Here is a 16,865-nt window from a genome sequence, read left to right on the forward strand (position 1 = left end):
GTGCCATGTCACAAACTGTTGGAGAACCCTACACCCTTACCTGGAGTAGTCCCCATTGAATTCAATGGGATTTACACCTGAGTAGCCATGCATTGCACTTTCAGTCCCCAAAACAGTGTGTCATGTGACAGTCCTGTTCAAGGTACAGAACACCAAAGACCACTTGGGCACATAGGGATTCCTCTTCCCTCCCTCCCAATCCCCTTTCTTTTTGTGTCATATCTTGTAGACTGTAAGCCTGCGGGCAGGGACTGTCCCATTTAATACTTTTGTATGCTTCTCTGGGTGCCTTTTTGGCTGAAGGGAGGGATAAAAAATGCTATAAGTAAATAAAATGTAGAACTAGCGGCATGGTTTTTCCAGATCCCAGCAATACTTTTTTGGTGGTGGAGGGTGAAGAATTTAATAGCAGTATGTACTTACTTGCATAGAAGAAGCTTAATGTCTTCAGTATAACCCACAGTTTTTGAAGTGCAAAAGAATAAATTAGGTGCAAAAGAATACATGGCTAACCAAAATTTGTGTATATATTTATATGTATATCATTGCAATGTACCTAGTAATCTACTGGCTAGTGAGGTGTCTTTCAGCCATCCAATTTATTGCATTCAGATTCAGGTTTCACTTCCCCTTACTAAGAACTGAATGGGATATTTGAAGTGCATCTTTCCTACCACCATGCTGCTTTTCTAAAAGGTGCAAATAACTGACAGGTAACGTGTCTCTATAACTTCTCACAATAACAACTCGAGACCTGAGAATTAAAAATATACCTTTATTTATAGACAGACTTACATAAGAATCACATTTAAGAACAATGCTAAGATAGCAACATGGTAATGCAAGAAACATTTCAGAACTCCAAAACAGTAAAGGAGTCTTGTCAGTGCAAATCCAACCCTCCCCCCACACCACCCTACAAAGGTGATCATTTAAGATCAGAAGTTTAAAAGCATTAGGTTGTATCCAATGTTAGCCTAACTGAAGTTAGACTGACAATGTTAGTCTAAATGAGATCCACTCATTTAAATGGATCTACTCTTTGCAGGACTAACACTGGATACAACCCAATAAGTTTACAATGGTCCTATACCAACGAACCAGACAGAGGTTCAGTTGTGGGGCACAGATATGTTTGTCCATTTGTATTCTAATGTCAGCCATATAATTGTCTTCTGCAACTTAATAGGTAACATAGACACCCTCCTCTATGTGATTTCATCCATTCCTTTGTTTTGGGATGCTCTGTGCTATTTTCCTTGTCCCATATATATTATACCAGAGTAACCCAAGCAATTGCAATAAGATCGAGAGACCTGAAGTATCTTCCATGTACATACCAGTTTACTGCAAATAAAGATATCTGAATGAAATCAGGAGTGTCACCTGCAGAAACTTCGGGGAGTCCCACTCTCCCCTCCCCCTTTGGTTTTTGCATACAGGGCAAGATGCATATGGATAAAACACAAAGCCTGTGCCATTAGGCAAGACAGGCCTTATTACAGCAGTCACTTCACTGTGTCCTCATATCTCCACTATTATGTATAGTTTAGGAACTGGTCCCCTATGAGATGCTCTTCTGGAGAAAGGACACTTACTGCAATTTCTGTTATTTCAGAAGAGACCTTTGTTATCTCATCTGTACCTACCAACACATAAAGCTTAGATCTGAGTGCTGTAAAGTACAGAATCCTAGAGCCAAGAAAAAGTTAAAAAGACATTCAACATAACACCTTGTTTGGACGCTGGTACCCTTGTCCACTTGCTAGGGGTTTAGGCCCCCACCCATGTTGAAAACTGTTCTAAAATGGTAACAGTGGGCAACCAAATAGGAGGACTGATGTCCACGTAGAGAAGCCAGATGAAGATCTGAAGTGACTAAACTGAAAGAGGGACCTCCATCCTCATGTTTTGAAGGAGAAGAAGCCTTTCATAGGGTGTATTAACAAGGAACCTTCTCCCAATCCTGCTGAAATGCCTGGAAGTGCCCCTTAAAAAATATGGGTAAGATGGTACCAAGAACTACACAAAGACTCTGCTCCTTGGATTATGGAATACGTTGCATGCCTACAGGTCTATGTCTACAGTACAGATGGGTGGATGGAGGAAAAGCCAGCAAAGTTTTGGATGTTCAGCTGACCTCTCTTGCCCTCTGGCTGTGAAGATTTCCCATTGCTCAACCAAGAAATACTAAGTGGATTTGACTTCTCTTTCCAGGAGCCGATTTAAAAAGAGTCCCCTCCCAAAGTGTTTCTCAGAGCCTGTGGCGAACCAGCTGTCTGAATAACCAGTGTCTCCTGCACCATTTGCAAGACTGCATTAAATCAACTGGATCTGCAGTTTCCAGACAACTGATTCATCTGCAATCACTTGAGAGACCACCAGCATTGAAAAGAAGTCCAAGAAAAGCAATTGTATGTATTGTTCATTTGACCAAAATGAGAGGCAAGCCATAATAGAGCAAGATTCTTACTTTCCAAAGTGGACTTCAGGCAGGTCAGGCATTTCTGTGACTACAACCAATACTTGTTCTACTAAACTGAATACAAAATAACTCAACACTGAGTGCCCAAAACCACGTTAAGCATTCTGTAGACTTCAAATCATTTCCAGAAGCTAAAGAGGCCATGCAGTTGAACCATAGCACAGTCATTAATAACATTTTGGGCAAACCAGTCTAAGGCAAATCCTTCATCTGGAAGACAACCGGATCAGTGTGTAAGCACCTGCACTTCACACAGGACCTATGCCATGCTTCCCCAGTCTGGTGCCCTTCAGATGTTGTGGACTGCAGCTCCCATAATTTCCAGCCAGGGAATTATGGGAGTTGTAGTCCAACACATCTGGAATGCACCACATTAGGGAAGCTTGAACTATGCCAATTGTTGGTAGTCTAGAAAGTCTAGCAGGATTAGCTTGGGTTGCAAATAGCAGCTTCAAACCCTCACATTAGTTAGTATCTCCTTCCAAGGAGACATCCTTTCCCTCTGTATTTGATGCTACAAGAACTTCTGGAAGCATCATTCCTGTAACTTTGGCAAATGTAGTCAAAAGGATACTTTGTCAGCTGTTTGTTCCTTGAATGCTTAGGGTTATCCTCCCTTAGTTCTTCTTAGAGAAGATTAGAAGAAGTCAAATTTAGAGTACTTCTCTTAACCCCCCCCCTCATGCCAAACGGTAAGGGCTACAGGTAACATTTAGGACAGCTGCTAGCAATGAGCAGCCATCAGGCAGTTTAGTGACTTGTCAAGCTGATGCTAATCAAGGAATGTGTCAAGTATCTCCTCCTTATTCTACCTAGTACCAGCTAGCAGCACTGAGATTTTGCCAGACTAGGGAGATGGATGGATGTTGTACAAAAAGTCAGTGTCATCTTAAAAAATTCAGTCATGTTTCTAAGGGCTTTAGGCTCAGTTATTAAAACTGGGTGTTGTTGTCTTTTTTTTTTTTTACAGGAAACCTTTTAGCATTCTTCAACAACTGTCCCAATCAAGGAGTATAATTTTTTCTTAATGAGGCGAAACCCAGGACTCAGGATCAGGGTACGTTTGCTGCCAGAAGCAAAGCAAGCTCTGGGGAAGAAATCCCTGAAACTAGGCCATGAACAACTGTCTTGCTTGAACACCAGCGTCAGTTCAAAAGTAGGAACAACAGTGGGGTCATAGGCAATCTTATCCAGCTTTTTACATACATTTCCGGTTTCCAAGTTGACATGAATAACGCAGCCCCTTAAACCACAAGGCTCGGTAGAAGAGAGACGCAAGATATCTTGGGCTATCCTCCTGGTCAGTTTCTCAGGGACTAGAACTCTTGAGCAATGCAGTCTTGTCTGCTTTGATTTAGACAAACAGCTCTCTAGCATTCTGACTAAATTCTGACATGTCCGTTCCTCAAACACCATCTCATTAAAGTTGGGTTCAGGCACTACATAATCCCAGTAGTCAAAGTCTGTAAGGGAGGGGAGAAGAAAGAGATTCTGAATAACTGGCAAGAAGCCAGCCAGCTATCACCTGTAATACTGAATTACATTACACCAAAAATTCAGCAATAGACTTTTTCATAGGGGCTCATCAGGTTAATGTCAAAGTGCAGTCAAGTATACTGTATCTGCTGCCAACAAGTAGCCCTCTTCGAATTCATGCAGAAATAAAGTTTATTACATTGTCTTTTCCCCTGATAAAACTGGTTGCAAGATAATTTAATGAATTGTATTTTGACTGGAATAGCTGGAGTCCTCCAGATGTTTTGGACTAAACTCCCATCAGCCCTAGCCAGCACAGCCATGGTCAGGGATTATGGGATGTATAGTTCAAAACTTCTGGAGGGCACCAGGAGTAGGGTCTTTTTGGCCAACAGCGACCTTTGATTATTTGCAAAAATAGGAACAGCAGAACAAAAACAACAACACCCACACAAAAGATGACACAGTAGACTCCTAAGAAGTAGGTGACCCACCCATGTTTTTCTAGTGATTACATTTTGGCAGGCTGTCAAAAACAGACGAGAAGCAAGATGAGAAGCAACTGGTTTACTACATTGAAGAAGCCATGGGTATGTACCTACAACAAAAGTAAATTGATGGGGAAACATTAAGCTGTCTTCACACCTTTTACATGCCAAAGGGAATTATGAGCAAGGTGACAACCCTAAGCATTTGTCCCGGGTAGTAAATCCCACTGAACTCAGTGATTTTTAATTGTATGCAAATATGCTTACATCTTGCTACTATTAAAGTTATTTTTTCCTCATCTATAAGAAACCTTCAGTTTTGCTGGCAATTTTATATTAACACACCACTACTATTTATATACAATTTATATACAATCATTAAGGGTGCAATCCTATGCATGTTTAGACAGAAAGAAGTCCTACAACTCCCAGTGTACCCCAGCTAGCCATGCTGGCTAGGGCATGTTGGCAGTTTAGACAAAAAAAAAAGGAAAAAAGAGTCCTACATGAATAGGCTTGTACCCTAAAGAAACGATTCTGAAAGTCCATGCATTGACTCTCCAACTGCTTCACATATGAGTGAAAATGGAGCATGTGCATGAGTGTTGTTGCTGGTAGCAAAGGATGGGGGCAGATAAGGTTTTGCCCTAGCAATCTCATGCCCTTCAGATGTTCACCCAAACACCCTTCAGATGTTTTGGACTTCAGCTGCCATCAGGCCTAGCCAGCATGGCCAATGGTAAGGAATGCTGGGAGTTGTAGTCTAAAACATCTGGTGGACACCAGAATGGGGAAGGCTGCCTTAAAAATTATACTCCAGCAATGCATTGTCTGATTGTAGCAAAGTTTCTGATAGCAGGCTAAATAGGGAAACGTTTGATGTATAATGTGCAGTCAAAAGACTGTAGGCGCAATTTTTTCCTTAAGTGAAATCAGAAAAACAAAAATGTATTCCGCACACCTTATACACATTTTGCACTGTCTATGCTGCATCTTTTCCATCATGCACCTGCATATTATTTCAATATATTGTGGATCTCTTCCCACCATTTTGAACCTCCTGGGAAAAAAGGGTGAAAGCTATCACCCTGAACAATTACAGCAGCAGTGCACAACTTGTGGCCCTCCAGATGTAGCGGGAACACAACTCCTATCAGCCCTAGCCAGCATAGCCCATGGTGAAGGATGATGGGAATAGCAGCCCAGCAACATTTGGGGGTGCCACATCTTACTCCAACCAGTTACAAAATTTTATTTTAAGGCAGTTCTTTGAAAATGTGTACTGCCAAAGAACTGCAGGAAATTCTGCAGAGAACTTTTAACACAAGGAAAAGGGGAGGCGTGTTGCTTACAAAATAATAACTAAAATTAAAATGCGGAGAGTATCTAGCCCAAAGGGAGGTTGCTACCAATGGACCCTGGATTACTTTCAGTTAGCAAGTGACAATAACCACTATAATCATAACCCACTCACCAGTTGCAGCTGCATGTTGAAAATGGTGCTGTATCAGTTTGGAGATACATGTAGAGTTTTTATTGTTTAAGCTGCCGGTTGCAACCATTCTGAAGAACTGTCCACGCCGACAAAAGTCAATATACCTTTCTTGGTGTACTGCAAGAAAGCAAATATGGTTTATTGCTAGACCACTAGAAGGCAGACAGCAGCAGAACACATAATATAAAGTTCCAATGGGAAAAGGACAACAGGGAAGAGTTAACATGGCCACAGGTCTATCAGCTCAACCTTATACATGACTAGTCAGAAGCAGGTCTCATTGACTTCAGCGAGCCTTCCTCTCAGCTAAGTGGGTATAGGACTACCGCCCATGAGTCAATTATAGTCCATTACCAGCTTAAGGGAAACATACATACTTCTAAGTGAAATCACAATGAACTGTTAAAGTTTTTTTTTTTCCTAAAGCTACAACTCCTAGAGAATTTCTTCTGACTGAAAAGCAAAAATAACTTACAGGCAGGCTGAAAACAAACAATAATAAATAGGTAGTTATGATAATACTACATTTATGGTGCAATCCTAAGCATGTCTACTCAGAAGGAAGCCCCACTGAGTTTAATGTCAGTGGGTCAGTGTGTACAGGAGACTGCAGCAGAACTCCACTTCCAAGACAATAACTCATCTTACCTGCTAAAAGTGTAAAGTGCATGAGCTTGCTAGAAAAGGGGCTTCAGTTTCATTGGAAAACACACTTTAAATAGAGAGTAAAAAAAAAATCCAGACCAACTGCAGGCGTCCACCGCCCCTCCCCTGTCCCACCACCGAGCCTGCCCTCTCCTTTACTACAACGACAACTTATATATGTGTAGCCGTCCCCACCCCCTTCTATCTTACCCCCACCGCCTGCCCTGGGTCCTGGGGGCAGCGTTATGCTTCGCAAATAGTCTCCCGTCTCATTGGCTGCTCCTTCGAGGAGGGCTGTTGCGTGCGGGACGAAGAGGAGCAAACAGCCCCCGCTCAGTTCACCCATGTGAAACAAGAGGCGTCCGTGGAAGGGGGCGGGCGGGGGGGGGGCGTGCTGGTGATTGGTCAGCCGGCATGTCAGCGAGTCCAAGGATAGGAGGCTGGGAGAAGGGAAACACAGGTCACCTGACTCGTGTCACTCTCTTTTTCTCACGCGCGCGCGCGCGCGCACGCACACCGCGGATCGTCGCTCCAGCGGAGGCTGGCGGCTCCGATGTCATGGGGCGGTAGACCCGCTCTGGGTTTCAGTCAGGACCGGTCCGAAGTCTAAAGGAGCTTTTCAAGGTGCCGAGCCCTATCCCCCAAAGTAGGTTCAGCACCTTGGAGAGCCCCTGTAGAGTTCGGGCCGGTTCTGACTGAAACCCAGAGCGGATTCGCTGCCCCACGGACGTCGGAGCCCCCAGCCTCCGCTGCATCTCTGCCGAGATTTGACTTTCTGGTGTTGCCCGGTTGTCCGCAGGAGGCTCTGCGGGAGCGTTTCGACTGTCTCCCCTTGCGGGTGTTTGATCTTTTCTGCCCAGCGCGTCGTCCGCGCGCGTGTCCGAATTGCTGGTCACGACCCCGCGGGGAAGGTTCTCCTGTTCACTGCGCCCACTTCTGACTGTAATCTGGAGAGAGAGAGAGAGAGAGAGAGAGGGAAAGAGGGGCGTGTAAACTCTCACCCTCCCCTGCCCACCCACTAAAAATGGTTATCCGGGAACGAGTTAATACGGAGGAATGTAGCATTTCATTGCAACTGTGTTTTAGGAAAAGGGCAACTCCGTACAATAAAAACAGGGATTGATAATGAAAACTAGTGAATGAAGAGTGCTCCGTGTAATACAAAGGTGCTGTACTCTAGATCTGTTGCCAGGCTTGCTCAGGACAACTGTCTCGAATGCACGTTTGAACCTGCTTCCGTGTTTAGGGAGTAATGGGAAAAAATGCATCTGCTCAGGAAAAGCAGATGTGCAGGAGAATTTTTGTTTGGTGCTAAGAGAGCCCCTTTCTTCTGCAGACCCTGGGTCTGTTCTAGCCAGAGTTCAGGCTGCTATCTGTCTGGTAAGAACCTAAGAAGAGTCCCGCTGGATCAGACCAAGGGTCCATCTAGTCCAGCTTTCTGTTCACACAGTGGCCAACCAGCTGTCGACCGGGAACCCAAGGCAGGACATGAGTGCAACAGCACCCTCTGGTAGAGCTGGCTCATAAAACTGGCACCTTACCCAAATCCAAATGGCATTTCTAACTTCGGAGTTTTGGTCTAGATCAGCCTTCTTTACCTAGTGTCCTCCAGATGCTTTGGGCTTCAACTCCCATCAGCCCCATCCCAGCCAGGAATGCTGGGAGTTCTAGGCCCAAACAGCTGGAGGACTTCAGGTTCTGGAAGGCTGGTGGGAAACTTGTACTTCCCAGAGGGCCACATGTGTTGTTGGGTTGGTGGCCAGGAGCTGAGTATGCGTGCTCGCTCTCTCCCTCTCCCTCTCCCTCTCCCTCCCTCTCTCTCTCTCTCTTTCTTTCACACACACACACACACATGCACACATGCACACGATTGCTGAGGTGGGGGAGTCTTTAGCTTTGCCTCCATCCGGCAATGTTGGGTAGACTGCCAAAGGAGGGGGAGTCAAAGCTGCCCCCGCCATCCCAGTGATCCTGCTGGGAAGGGAGGCGCATGGGGGGGTGAACCTTTGCATGGGCTGTTTCCAGCAGAACTGGGCTCCCACCAGCCCACCAAACTTTTAGGCTTAGGGCCTAAAAGACCATTTATTGGTGCTAATGGGGCTTAAGGTATAGGGGGAGATTTTCATTGGGATTGCAGCTGGGGAGGGGTAAATCTCCCGTTCCTGCACTCTGCAGTGCCAATGAAAATCCCCCCTCCTGTGCCTACTATTAAATACATTAAAACACATGCACACACACACGCATGCAGATGCACACACCCACACCTGACATGCTTGCAAGTGAAGTGAGCCAAGTGTAGTTTGGCCCCATGTGTAGCTTGGGGAAGGGGGTGTAGCTCAGTGGTGGAACACCTGCTCCGTGTGCAGAAGTCCCCAGGTTCGACCCTTGGCATCTCCAGGTAGGGCTGGAAAAACTCCTGCCTGAAACTCTGGGGAGAAACTGCCAGTCACAATACTGGGCTAGATGGACCAATGGTCTGCTCTGGTGTATGGCAGCTTCCTATGTTCCTAACTGCTGCAAGTCTTATGTTTGTATGTTTGTTTGCTTGCTGTAACAGACTAGGGCTGGATCTACACTAGTACTTTTTGTTGGGATTGAAGTGCACTGATAACTGTTGGGGCGCATTATGCACTCCATATACTGCTTTTCTAGTGTTATTTCCTGCTTATTATTCCATATTATCCAAAATACCGCAACAGATGTCAGTGTGTGTGCTACGAGGTATAAATGTGCAAGAAGGATATAGCGTCAACATGATGGGATTGTATCGACATGACACAAGGTGTAGACCTGGCCTAGGCTTGATACTTTCTTAGCCAGGCTCCTGTAGTTTTTAACAGATGTGGGTTAGGTAGAAAATTAACAGTGAAGTCCTCCCTCCCTTCCATGATCAGTGTATTTCCTGGGGAGGTGATGTAGCGATGCAGAACGCTGCATTTGCTCAATTACTGGTTTCATGCTGCAGTGAAAGCATAAGTGCCTAGGCTACCAGAAGGAAAATAAAGGTAGCAACTATCTTGCTATTATGCCAGTGCTTGAACTGGTATGGTAGAAGTAGTCACCTGTTTTGGATGCCATCCCAAATAATTGATCTTGGGCTGACCCACGCAAGCCAGACCGACAGTGTAGAAAGAACCATGGCGTGCCAACGCGCATATGCTTCTGGAACTTGTGTGGAAACATTTCGGAGTTAACTGTGTGAATGCAATGAACGTGTACTTTTTGTCAGTGGGGGCTGGTGGCTCTGATGTCAGTGGGGTGGTGAATCTGCTCCGGGTTTCAGGCAGAACCAATCAGAACTCCAAAGGAGCTCTCCAAGGCCCCTTGGACAGCTTCTTTACAGTTCTGACTTGTTCAGATTGAAACTCGGAGAGGATTCACCACCCCACTGGCATTGGAGCCACCAGCCTCCAATGCTTTTTGTTCTTACATAAGTAATAGCTACGGGGAAGCCTGAGCAGACGTGGGGCCCCGGGTGGTGAGCTGGTGTACTGGTAGATTTTGAAGTGCAGGCATCATGACAGTCCTCAGAGCCACACTCCTAAGGTCCACAATTTAGGCAGCTGTGTTGATCCATATCAAGAAACCAGTTCTAGCCATTTTTATCTCTACCAGAAGCAGGTCTTTTGTAAAGCTAGTGGGCCTTAATTACCCATTCAAGACCAGGCCACCCCAAAATACTTCGCATTACAATAGGGAACAATATACTGTTGCTGGGAAACATCATTTCCCCCCAGCTACTCTGAGGAGCCCAGCTAAGCTCAGAGAGAACAGGGAATTGCGGTCTGTGTGTGTGTGTTTGTGTGTGTGTGTGGTGGCAGATGACTAATAAAAAAGTGCTGGTGCTGCATCACTTTGAGCTCTGGTTCCAGACCACCACTGGCAACCAACTTATGGGAGGGCAAATTTAACTCTTTCTCCCTGCCATGATCCTGACAAAAACCTCCCCCCCCCAAAGCTGCTATTTGCATTTCAAGGGATCCCTCCATTGACACCTGTGAGGGCTTCCTTTGAAATACAAACAGCAGCTTTGGAGAGGAAATTATTGTTGGGAACATGGCTGGGGGGAAAAGAGACAGACCTGGTTTGAATGATATGGTGGCAATTCCTGGGTCATTTAGCCCAGGGGTTGCCTGGGATGAGTGAGCGTATGAGCCATTTCCGGCCCCATGTGTTTTTTACAAGCTGAACCTATGCAGCCAGAAGTAAGCGCCGTTGAGTTCCGTGGAGCTGAGTGCCAGATAACTATGCATAGGAATGCAGTCCTGTCCTGTCCTGTAAACGTAATTGTGAGATTTTATTTGTGATTTGTTTTTTTTGTTTTTTTGGAACTCTGTGTTTTATTATAGAGCAAAAGTGGGCAACTTGTGGTCCTCCAGATGTTGTTGGACTACAACTCCCATAATCCATCATCATTGGATATGCTGGCTAGGGCTGATGAGAGTTGCAGTGCAACAAGATCTGGAGGACCACAAGTTGCCCACCCCTGTTAAACAGTTTTTGACCAGAGTGTTAGCTCCTCTGGGGGCATGGCTATGGATTCTCCTTGGGGGGCGTGACTTTGGGGGCTGTCATGATGAGCTCCTGCAGTTCAAAATTTACCGCTACACCACATAATAGTCCAATTTGGGACAAGGCAGTTCTCCATGTTTTGATGAGGCAGGAAAGAAGGTGGTGAGATGGCTTGAGCAGAGCAAGACGGGGTTTTCCTCCTGCCAAATGGTGGAACAACTAGAGGCAGGAGCAGGAGAGGCTGGTAGCAGGTGAGATTGTCCAGAGCAGAGAGGAGAATTAGGGGAGGAAGGAGGCATGTGCTAGTGCAGCTTTCCCCAGCCTGGCGCCCTCCAGATGTATTGCACGACAATTCCCATCATTCCCAGCCAACACGGCCAATGACTATGCTGGCTGGGAATGATGGGAGTTGCAGTCCAACACATCTGGAATGCCCCAAGTTGGGGAAAGGCTGTGCTTGTGTGTAATAATTACCAGTAGGCAAGTGTCCAGGCAGCTTTAATTAAGCCCTGCATCGGGCAGACCTCAAGCATCTGGCTCACTAAGAGATCGCCTGGTAACTCACAAATCAAATCCACCTCTGATTATGGAGTTGAAACGAGGAAGTAGTAATTATTTCTGAAAGTTTAAGTAGCAAGACGAGGCTCCGTGTTTTGTGTCGTTTTCCCTCTTTCAAAGAGCTCCCTTTACCAGTCAGTTCAGCGGTTCGTTAATTAAAACTTCTCTTCGAGCCACTTTGATTGTTGACTGGAACAGCTCCAGGAGAATGTAAAAGATTTGTTTGTGCCTCATTAGCCTGATGGATTAATGTTCGTCTGGCAGCTACCTCTGCACAAGACTCTGCAATGGGGAGAGGAAACCATGGCACTGCCTCCATTAGGTTGAGGTGCGTTGGTGGAGGAGTCTGTAGGCTGCTCCTCACTCTAAGGATGCTATCAAAGCACTTGTGAAACTAATGAGAACAACAAGCTTCATGTGGGAAATGCACGGGTTGTGTGAAGCCAAATGTATCTGCACTGATTTCCTTGGGATTAAGCCTGCTGGGGGAAACAACAACAACAATACTTGGGCCCTTTTCCTTGAATGAAGGAAGGTTAGACATGACTTGTTTTGTTCCACAGACTGGGGCCAGATCTACACCTTGTGTAATACCATTATGATCCCATCATGGTAACACTATTTCCCTCCTGCACATTTATACCTCGTAGGACACACAATGACATTTGCTGTGGTATTTTGGATACTGTAGAATAAAAAGCAGGAAATAACACTACAATAGCGATATATCGAATGTGTAATGTGTCCCAGCAGTTATCAGTGCACTTCAGCAATGCTATAAAGCAGTAGTGTAGATCTAGCCTGTGTGTCTGGCCCAGCCAATGCTAAAAAGTTAATGCAATCTTAGGTTGCACTGGCAGAAGCAGAGGGTGCTTGCAGACAAGGCTTTTATTGTGCAACCAACCTGCCTTCTTCACAGAATTTTACAAGGGAGCCAAGAGGACATTGCCTTCCATTTGTAACCCTCCTGTTTGATATAGTTCGATTGGATGTGAAAGTGCTCGAGTCTGTGGCTTGATTGTGCTCTTTATTATTACCATGTCTCAGGAAAGAAAGCATTCCAGGCTTTTCTTTGTTTATATGTTTGTATGGCGTAGTGCTCCTTGGATATTGCATTAGCCGTCATCTTGTCTGACAACATGTTCAAGATTTTCTTCATTTCGATCTCATTGCAGTGTCAAGATGTGAAACACAAGGTGAATCACAGTCTGCAACCAATCTAGCTAGAAAACATGCACCTTTGATCACTATCCCAGCTGCTTTTCAGTACTGAGCTGGGAGATGGTTGCCATAGTGATCCTATCCTGTGAAATATGTTTTCTGAACTTGGCATCATGCTGTAACAATGTGCATTACTATGGTGTGTGAGCACTTTTGGGGTATGTGCATTTTTAAAAGAATCTACCTATCTATTCTATGCCAGTTCATATACAAATCATGGAAGTCATATGAAAGAGCTGGTTTATAAACCAACCAGTGGGGACTCCAGGTCTTTGAGGGCCCTTGGGCAAGACGCCCTCAGTGGGCCCCCTCCTATGATGAGTCCACCTTCTCACTGCCATTGTGACCAGCTGCTCTTGCTCTTCCTCCTCCTCATTGCAACCATTCGCTTGCTTGACAGGCAGAGAGCCAGGGCGCAAGGGGGAAGCGGCGTCTACTGCTCCCCCTTCTCACCACCGCCATCACTGCTGTCTCAGCCAGAGCAAGAGGCAGGTGAGCAAGTAGGCTGCAATGGTGAAAAGGTGGAGCAAATCCAGGGATCTCTTGTCAGTGGGACCCTGTTGAGATGTGGGCCCTTGGCAGGAGCTCAACCATGCCCACCCTTGCCGCTGCCCCTGTCAGGGCTTCTAAGCCCTCCTGCTGAGTAATGAGGCAACAAAAACTCACTGTACGTTCCACAGACTCTTTTATTCAGTTAATAATGCCTCTTCACACCTATAGCACCCACAAAAGCTAAGAGCTGCCTTCTAGGCCTAATTAGCTAAATAAGGCTTTCATTAGAAGAGCGACTAAAAGCAAAGCAGTAGCCTTTTAACTAATGGACGGGTTTCCCACCACACTCAACAGACGTTTTCTGGACCCCTCCCTTCAGGGAGGAGACTCCTGACCCAACTTCTGATGGGCTGCTGCTCTGGCGGCTCCTCCCACCTCCTCTCAGCTCCACCTGCTTAACTCAGCGGCGGGCTCTGGCATCTGTCAATTCCTGTGCTCCCTCCCTCTTTGGCAGAGGCTGGGTTCCCACAGGGAGTGGGGAAGACAGTCTCTGAGCTCGATAAGCCCCTGGGAAGGTTCTTTGCTGACATCTGGAGAGTCTTGGGGAATTTCCTCCCTCACTGTCTTGGCTAGGTTTCTTCTAGCTCAGTCTCTGAATCTGAATCAGAGTCAGAAACCAAACCAGAGAGCCTGGGCCCAATCCTGGCATCTCCTGAAACCAGCACAATACAATGGGGTGAGTGAGGATCTTGGAAACAGATGATACTGCCGCCATTCTACTGGAAAACCATCAACAGATTACAGTAAAAAAATAAAATAAAATCCCAAGGGTGGTCATGTGGATGACAGACAGACAAGAAGTGGGAACAAACTAAAACAAATGAGGACTGACAGGAAAAGAGGTGGGGAACAGAATGACACAATCTATGGGGAAAACAGATTGGAGCAAAAACATATAAGTGCACACCCCTGGTTCAGGAAGTGGCCACAAAAATTGCCAGAAAAGAGGAAGTGCATCACCAAAAAAGAGGACAAAGGAGCACACAGTTTTGCATACAATGTACATATGCTAATGTATATATTTGGATGCACATTTTGAAATACAGTCGGGGCCAGAAATATTGGAACAAGGATAACTGTTTTGGCATTGGGCCTCTGTACACTACCACATTGAAGTTGAAAGGAAACACACCCAGATGGGAGTGAAGTCAGGACTTTCAGCTGTAATTCAAGGGGTTTGACAAAAGTGGGGCACTAACCATTCAGGAAGGACAACCAGTGGCATACACACACCCTGATCGTTGGTGGCTGATAAGTAATGGAACAAACCAACATCATTTCAAACTTAAGGATCGCCTTTAATATGTGGATGAAAATCCTTTGCAGTCAATGACTGCCTGAAGTCTGGAAGCCATGGACATGACCAAATGCTGAGTTTCCTCACTCAAGATGCTTTGCCAGGCCTTTCCTGCAGCTGCCTTCAGCTGCTGCTTGTTTGTGGGTCTTTCTGCCTTCAGTCTTGTCTTCAGGAAGTGAAAAGCATGCTCTATTGCGGTGAGATCAGGTGACTGACTTGGCCATTGAAGAACATCCCACTTCTTTGCCTGCAGAAACTCTTGGGTAGCTTTTGCTGTATGTTTTGGCTCATTACCCATCTGCAAGATGAAGCGGCGTCCTATCAGTTTGGCAGCATTCGGCTGAATCTGAGCAGAAAGTATAGCCCAATACACTTCAGAATTCATCCTGCTGCTTTTATCAGCAGTCAGGTTATCAATAAACACCAGTGACTCAGTTCCATTGGCAGCCATAGATGCCCATGCCATAACACTGCCTCCACCATGTTTGACAGATGATGTTGTATGTTTTGGATCATGAGCTGTTCCTTTCCTTCTCCATACTTTTCTCTTCCCATCATTCTGGTACAAGTTAATCTTGGTTTCATGAGTCCAAAGAATCTTATTCCAGAACTGGGCAGGCTTTTTTAGGTGTTTGCTGGCAAAGGCTAATCTGGCCTGTCTGTTCTTAAGCGTTACCAAGGTTTGCACCTTGTTGTGAAGCCTCTGTATTTACATTCATAAAGCTGTCTCTTGACTGTAGATGTTGACAATGACATGCCTACGTCTGCAAGAGCGTTCTTGACCTGGCTAGATGTTGTGAAAGGGTTCCTCTTCACCATGAGCAGAATTCTGTGGTCATCCACTTTCATTCTCTTCTGTGGTCTGCCAGGCCTTTTGCTGTTGCTGAGCTTGCCAGTTAATTTCTTCTTTTTCAGGATGTTCCAAACTGTTGTGTTGGCCACTCCCACTGTGATCTCTCTGATGGGTTTATTTTGTTTCCTCAGCCTAATGATGGCTTCCTTCACTTGCATGGACACCTCTTTGGACCTCATATTGGGAGTTCCAATGAACAGCTACCAAATGCAAATGTAACACTCAGAACCGCGCATCGTTTCACTATGAAATTGGTGCAATTTTTGCTGCTGCCATGGCAAATTCATTGGTGGCAGTAGGGAACACTGGGCGGGGGGCACATGCAGCCTGTGGATTACATGCACATCTAAGTGGTTCCATGCGTATTATGGAAAATGGCGATCTGCAGTCACCTTTTGCTAGGGAAAGGGTTGCCATCAAAGGACCCCTGATAATGATATCAGTCTTTCACACCCATAACTACCTGGGATAAATCTGGCCATGTGTGTGTTTGCTTATTACCTTCCTAACTTATTTTATTATGATTCCTAAATAGGATAAGCCATCTTAAAAATATACGAATGGAGAGGTTGTTGTTGAACGTCAGGCAGTTCAACAACAGTGCTCTCTGGCAGATCTCGTCAATAACTTGATGGTAATTGGGTAATACCTAAGAATATGAAAGAGCATGGTGGGCAGTTTGATCTAAACAGTACAGAACTCAGAAGCCTGAGAAAACAATGTCCATTCTAGTCCAGCCCAGGCAGAATATATAATTGTTTCTCTTTTCCCAGCTGAAGTACTGAACAGTGGAATGTTGGTTGAATGCTGAACTTTAATAAGGCTTGTAATAATAGTACAAATGGTGTCAGCCTTTCAGCACAGTCAGGGATGTCTCATTAATCCTGCTTCCCCCTTGCAAAGCCTCCTATGTAACTCAGCTTTCCAGCAGAAACAAAACCAGGCTTTAATCAAGTAAGGGGGAAAAAAATCTTAGAGGTGGTTCTGCCCTCCCTCCATACTTTTGCAAAGGTTGTTTAAGGGGATCTTTTTAAAAAGATTGCTTTCAGACCATCGGCTTCCATTCGTGCATGTGTGTATGTGAAAGTAAGATCACAGGTTTCCTTCACACTCTAAGGGCCAAACTAGACGGTATGTGAAAAGTGTGATTACATCTCATGTATCTGTTCTGTGTTTTCCACCCTAAGAAATAGTAATCATGGATGGATCCAACCAGGACTGAGGTCATGACAAACAAAGAGGAGGGATTAACCCTTTCCTCCCATGCCAGAGCTCAGACACAA

General features: G+C 45.4%; 1 protein-coding gene across 2 annotated transcripts; it reads right to left on the reverse strand.

Moving 5' to 3' along the window:
• Window positions 1–756: 756 nt before the first annotated feature.
• DDIT4L (DNA damage inducible transcript 4 like) lies at window positions 757–6,942 on the reverse strand. 2 transcript variants are annotated; one of them, XM_084860235.1, is made up of 3 exons: window positions 6,800–6,942; window positions 5,924–6,061; window positions 757–3,948 (listed from the first exon to the last, which is right to left on the reverse strand). In XM_084860235.1, exons 1-3 carry the CDS (start codon window positions 6,933–6,935, stop codon window positions 3,464–3,466), a joined length of 759 nt encoding a protein of 252 aa, XP_084716361.1. In that variant the 5' UTR covers window positions 6,936–6,942; the 3' UTR covers window positions 757–3,463. The 2 variants fall into 2 exon arrangements, with proteins under 2 accessions (XP_084716361.1, XP_084716362.1); XM_084860236.1 differs by lacking the exon at window positions 6,800–6,942 and adding an exon at window positions 6,593–6,734.
• Between the last annotated feature and the right edge of the window lie 9,923 nt (window positions 6,943–16,865).

The sequence above is a fragment of the Heloderma suspectum genome, chromosome 5, assembly GCF_057233095.1.
Source record: "Heloderma suspectum isolate Gila_16-S chromosome 5, 16-S_ref, whole genome shotgun sequence".
NCBI classification, from domain to species: domain Eukaryota; kingdom Metazoa; phylum Chordata; class Lepidosauria; order Squamata; family Helodermatidae; genus Heloderma; species Heloderma suspectum.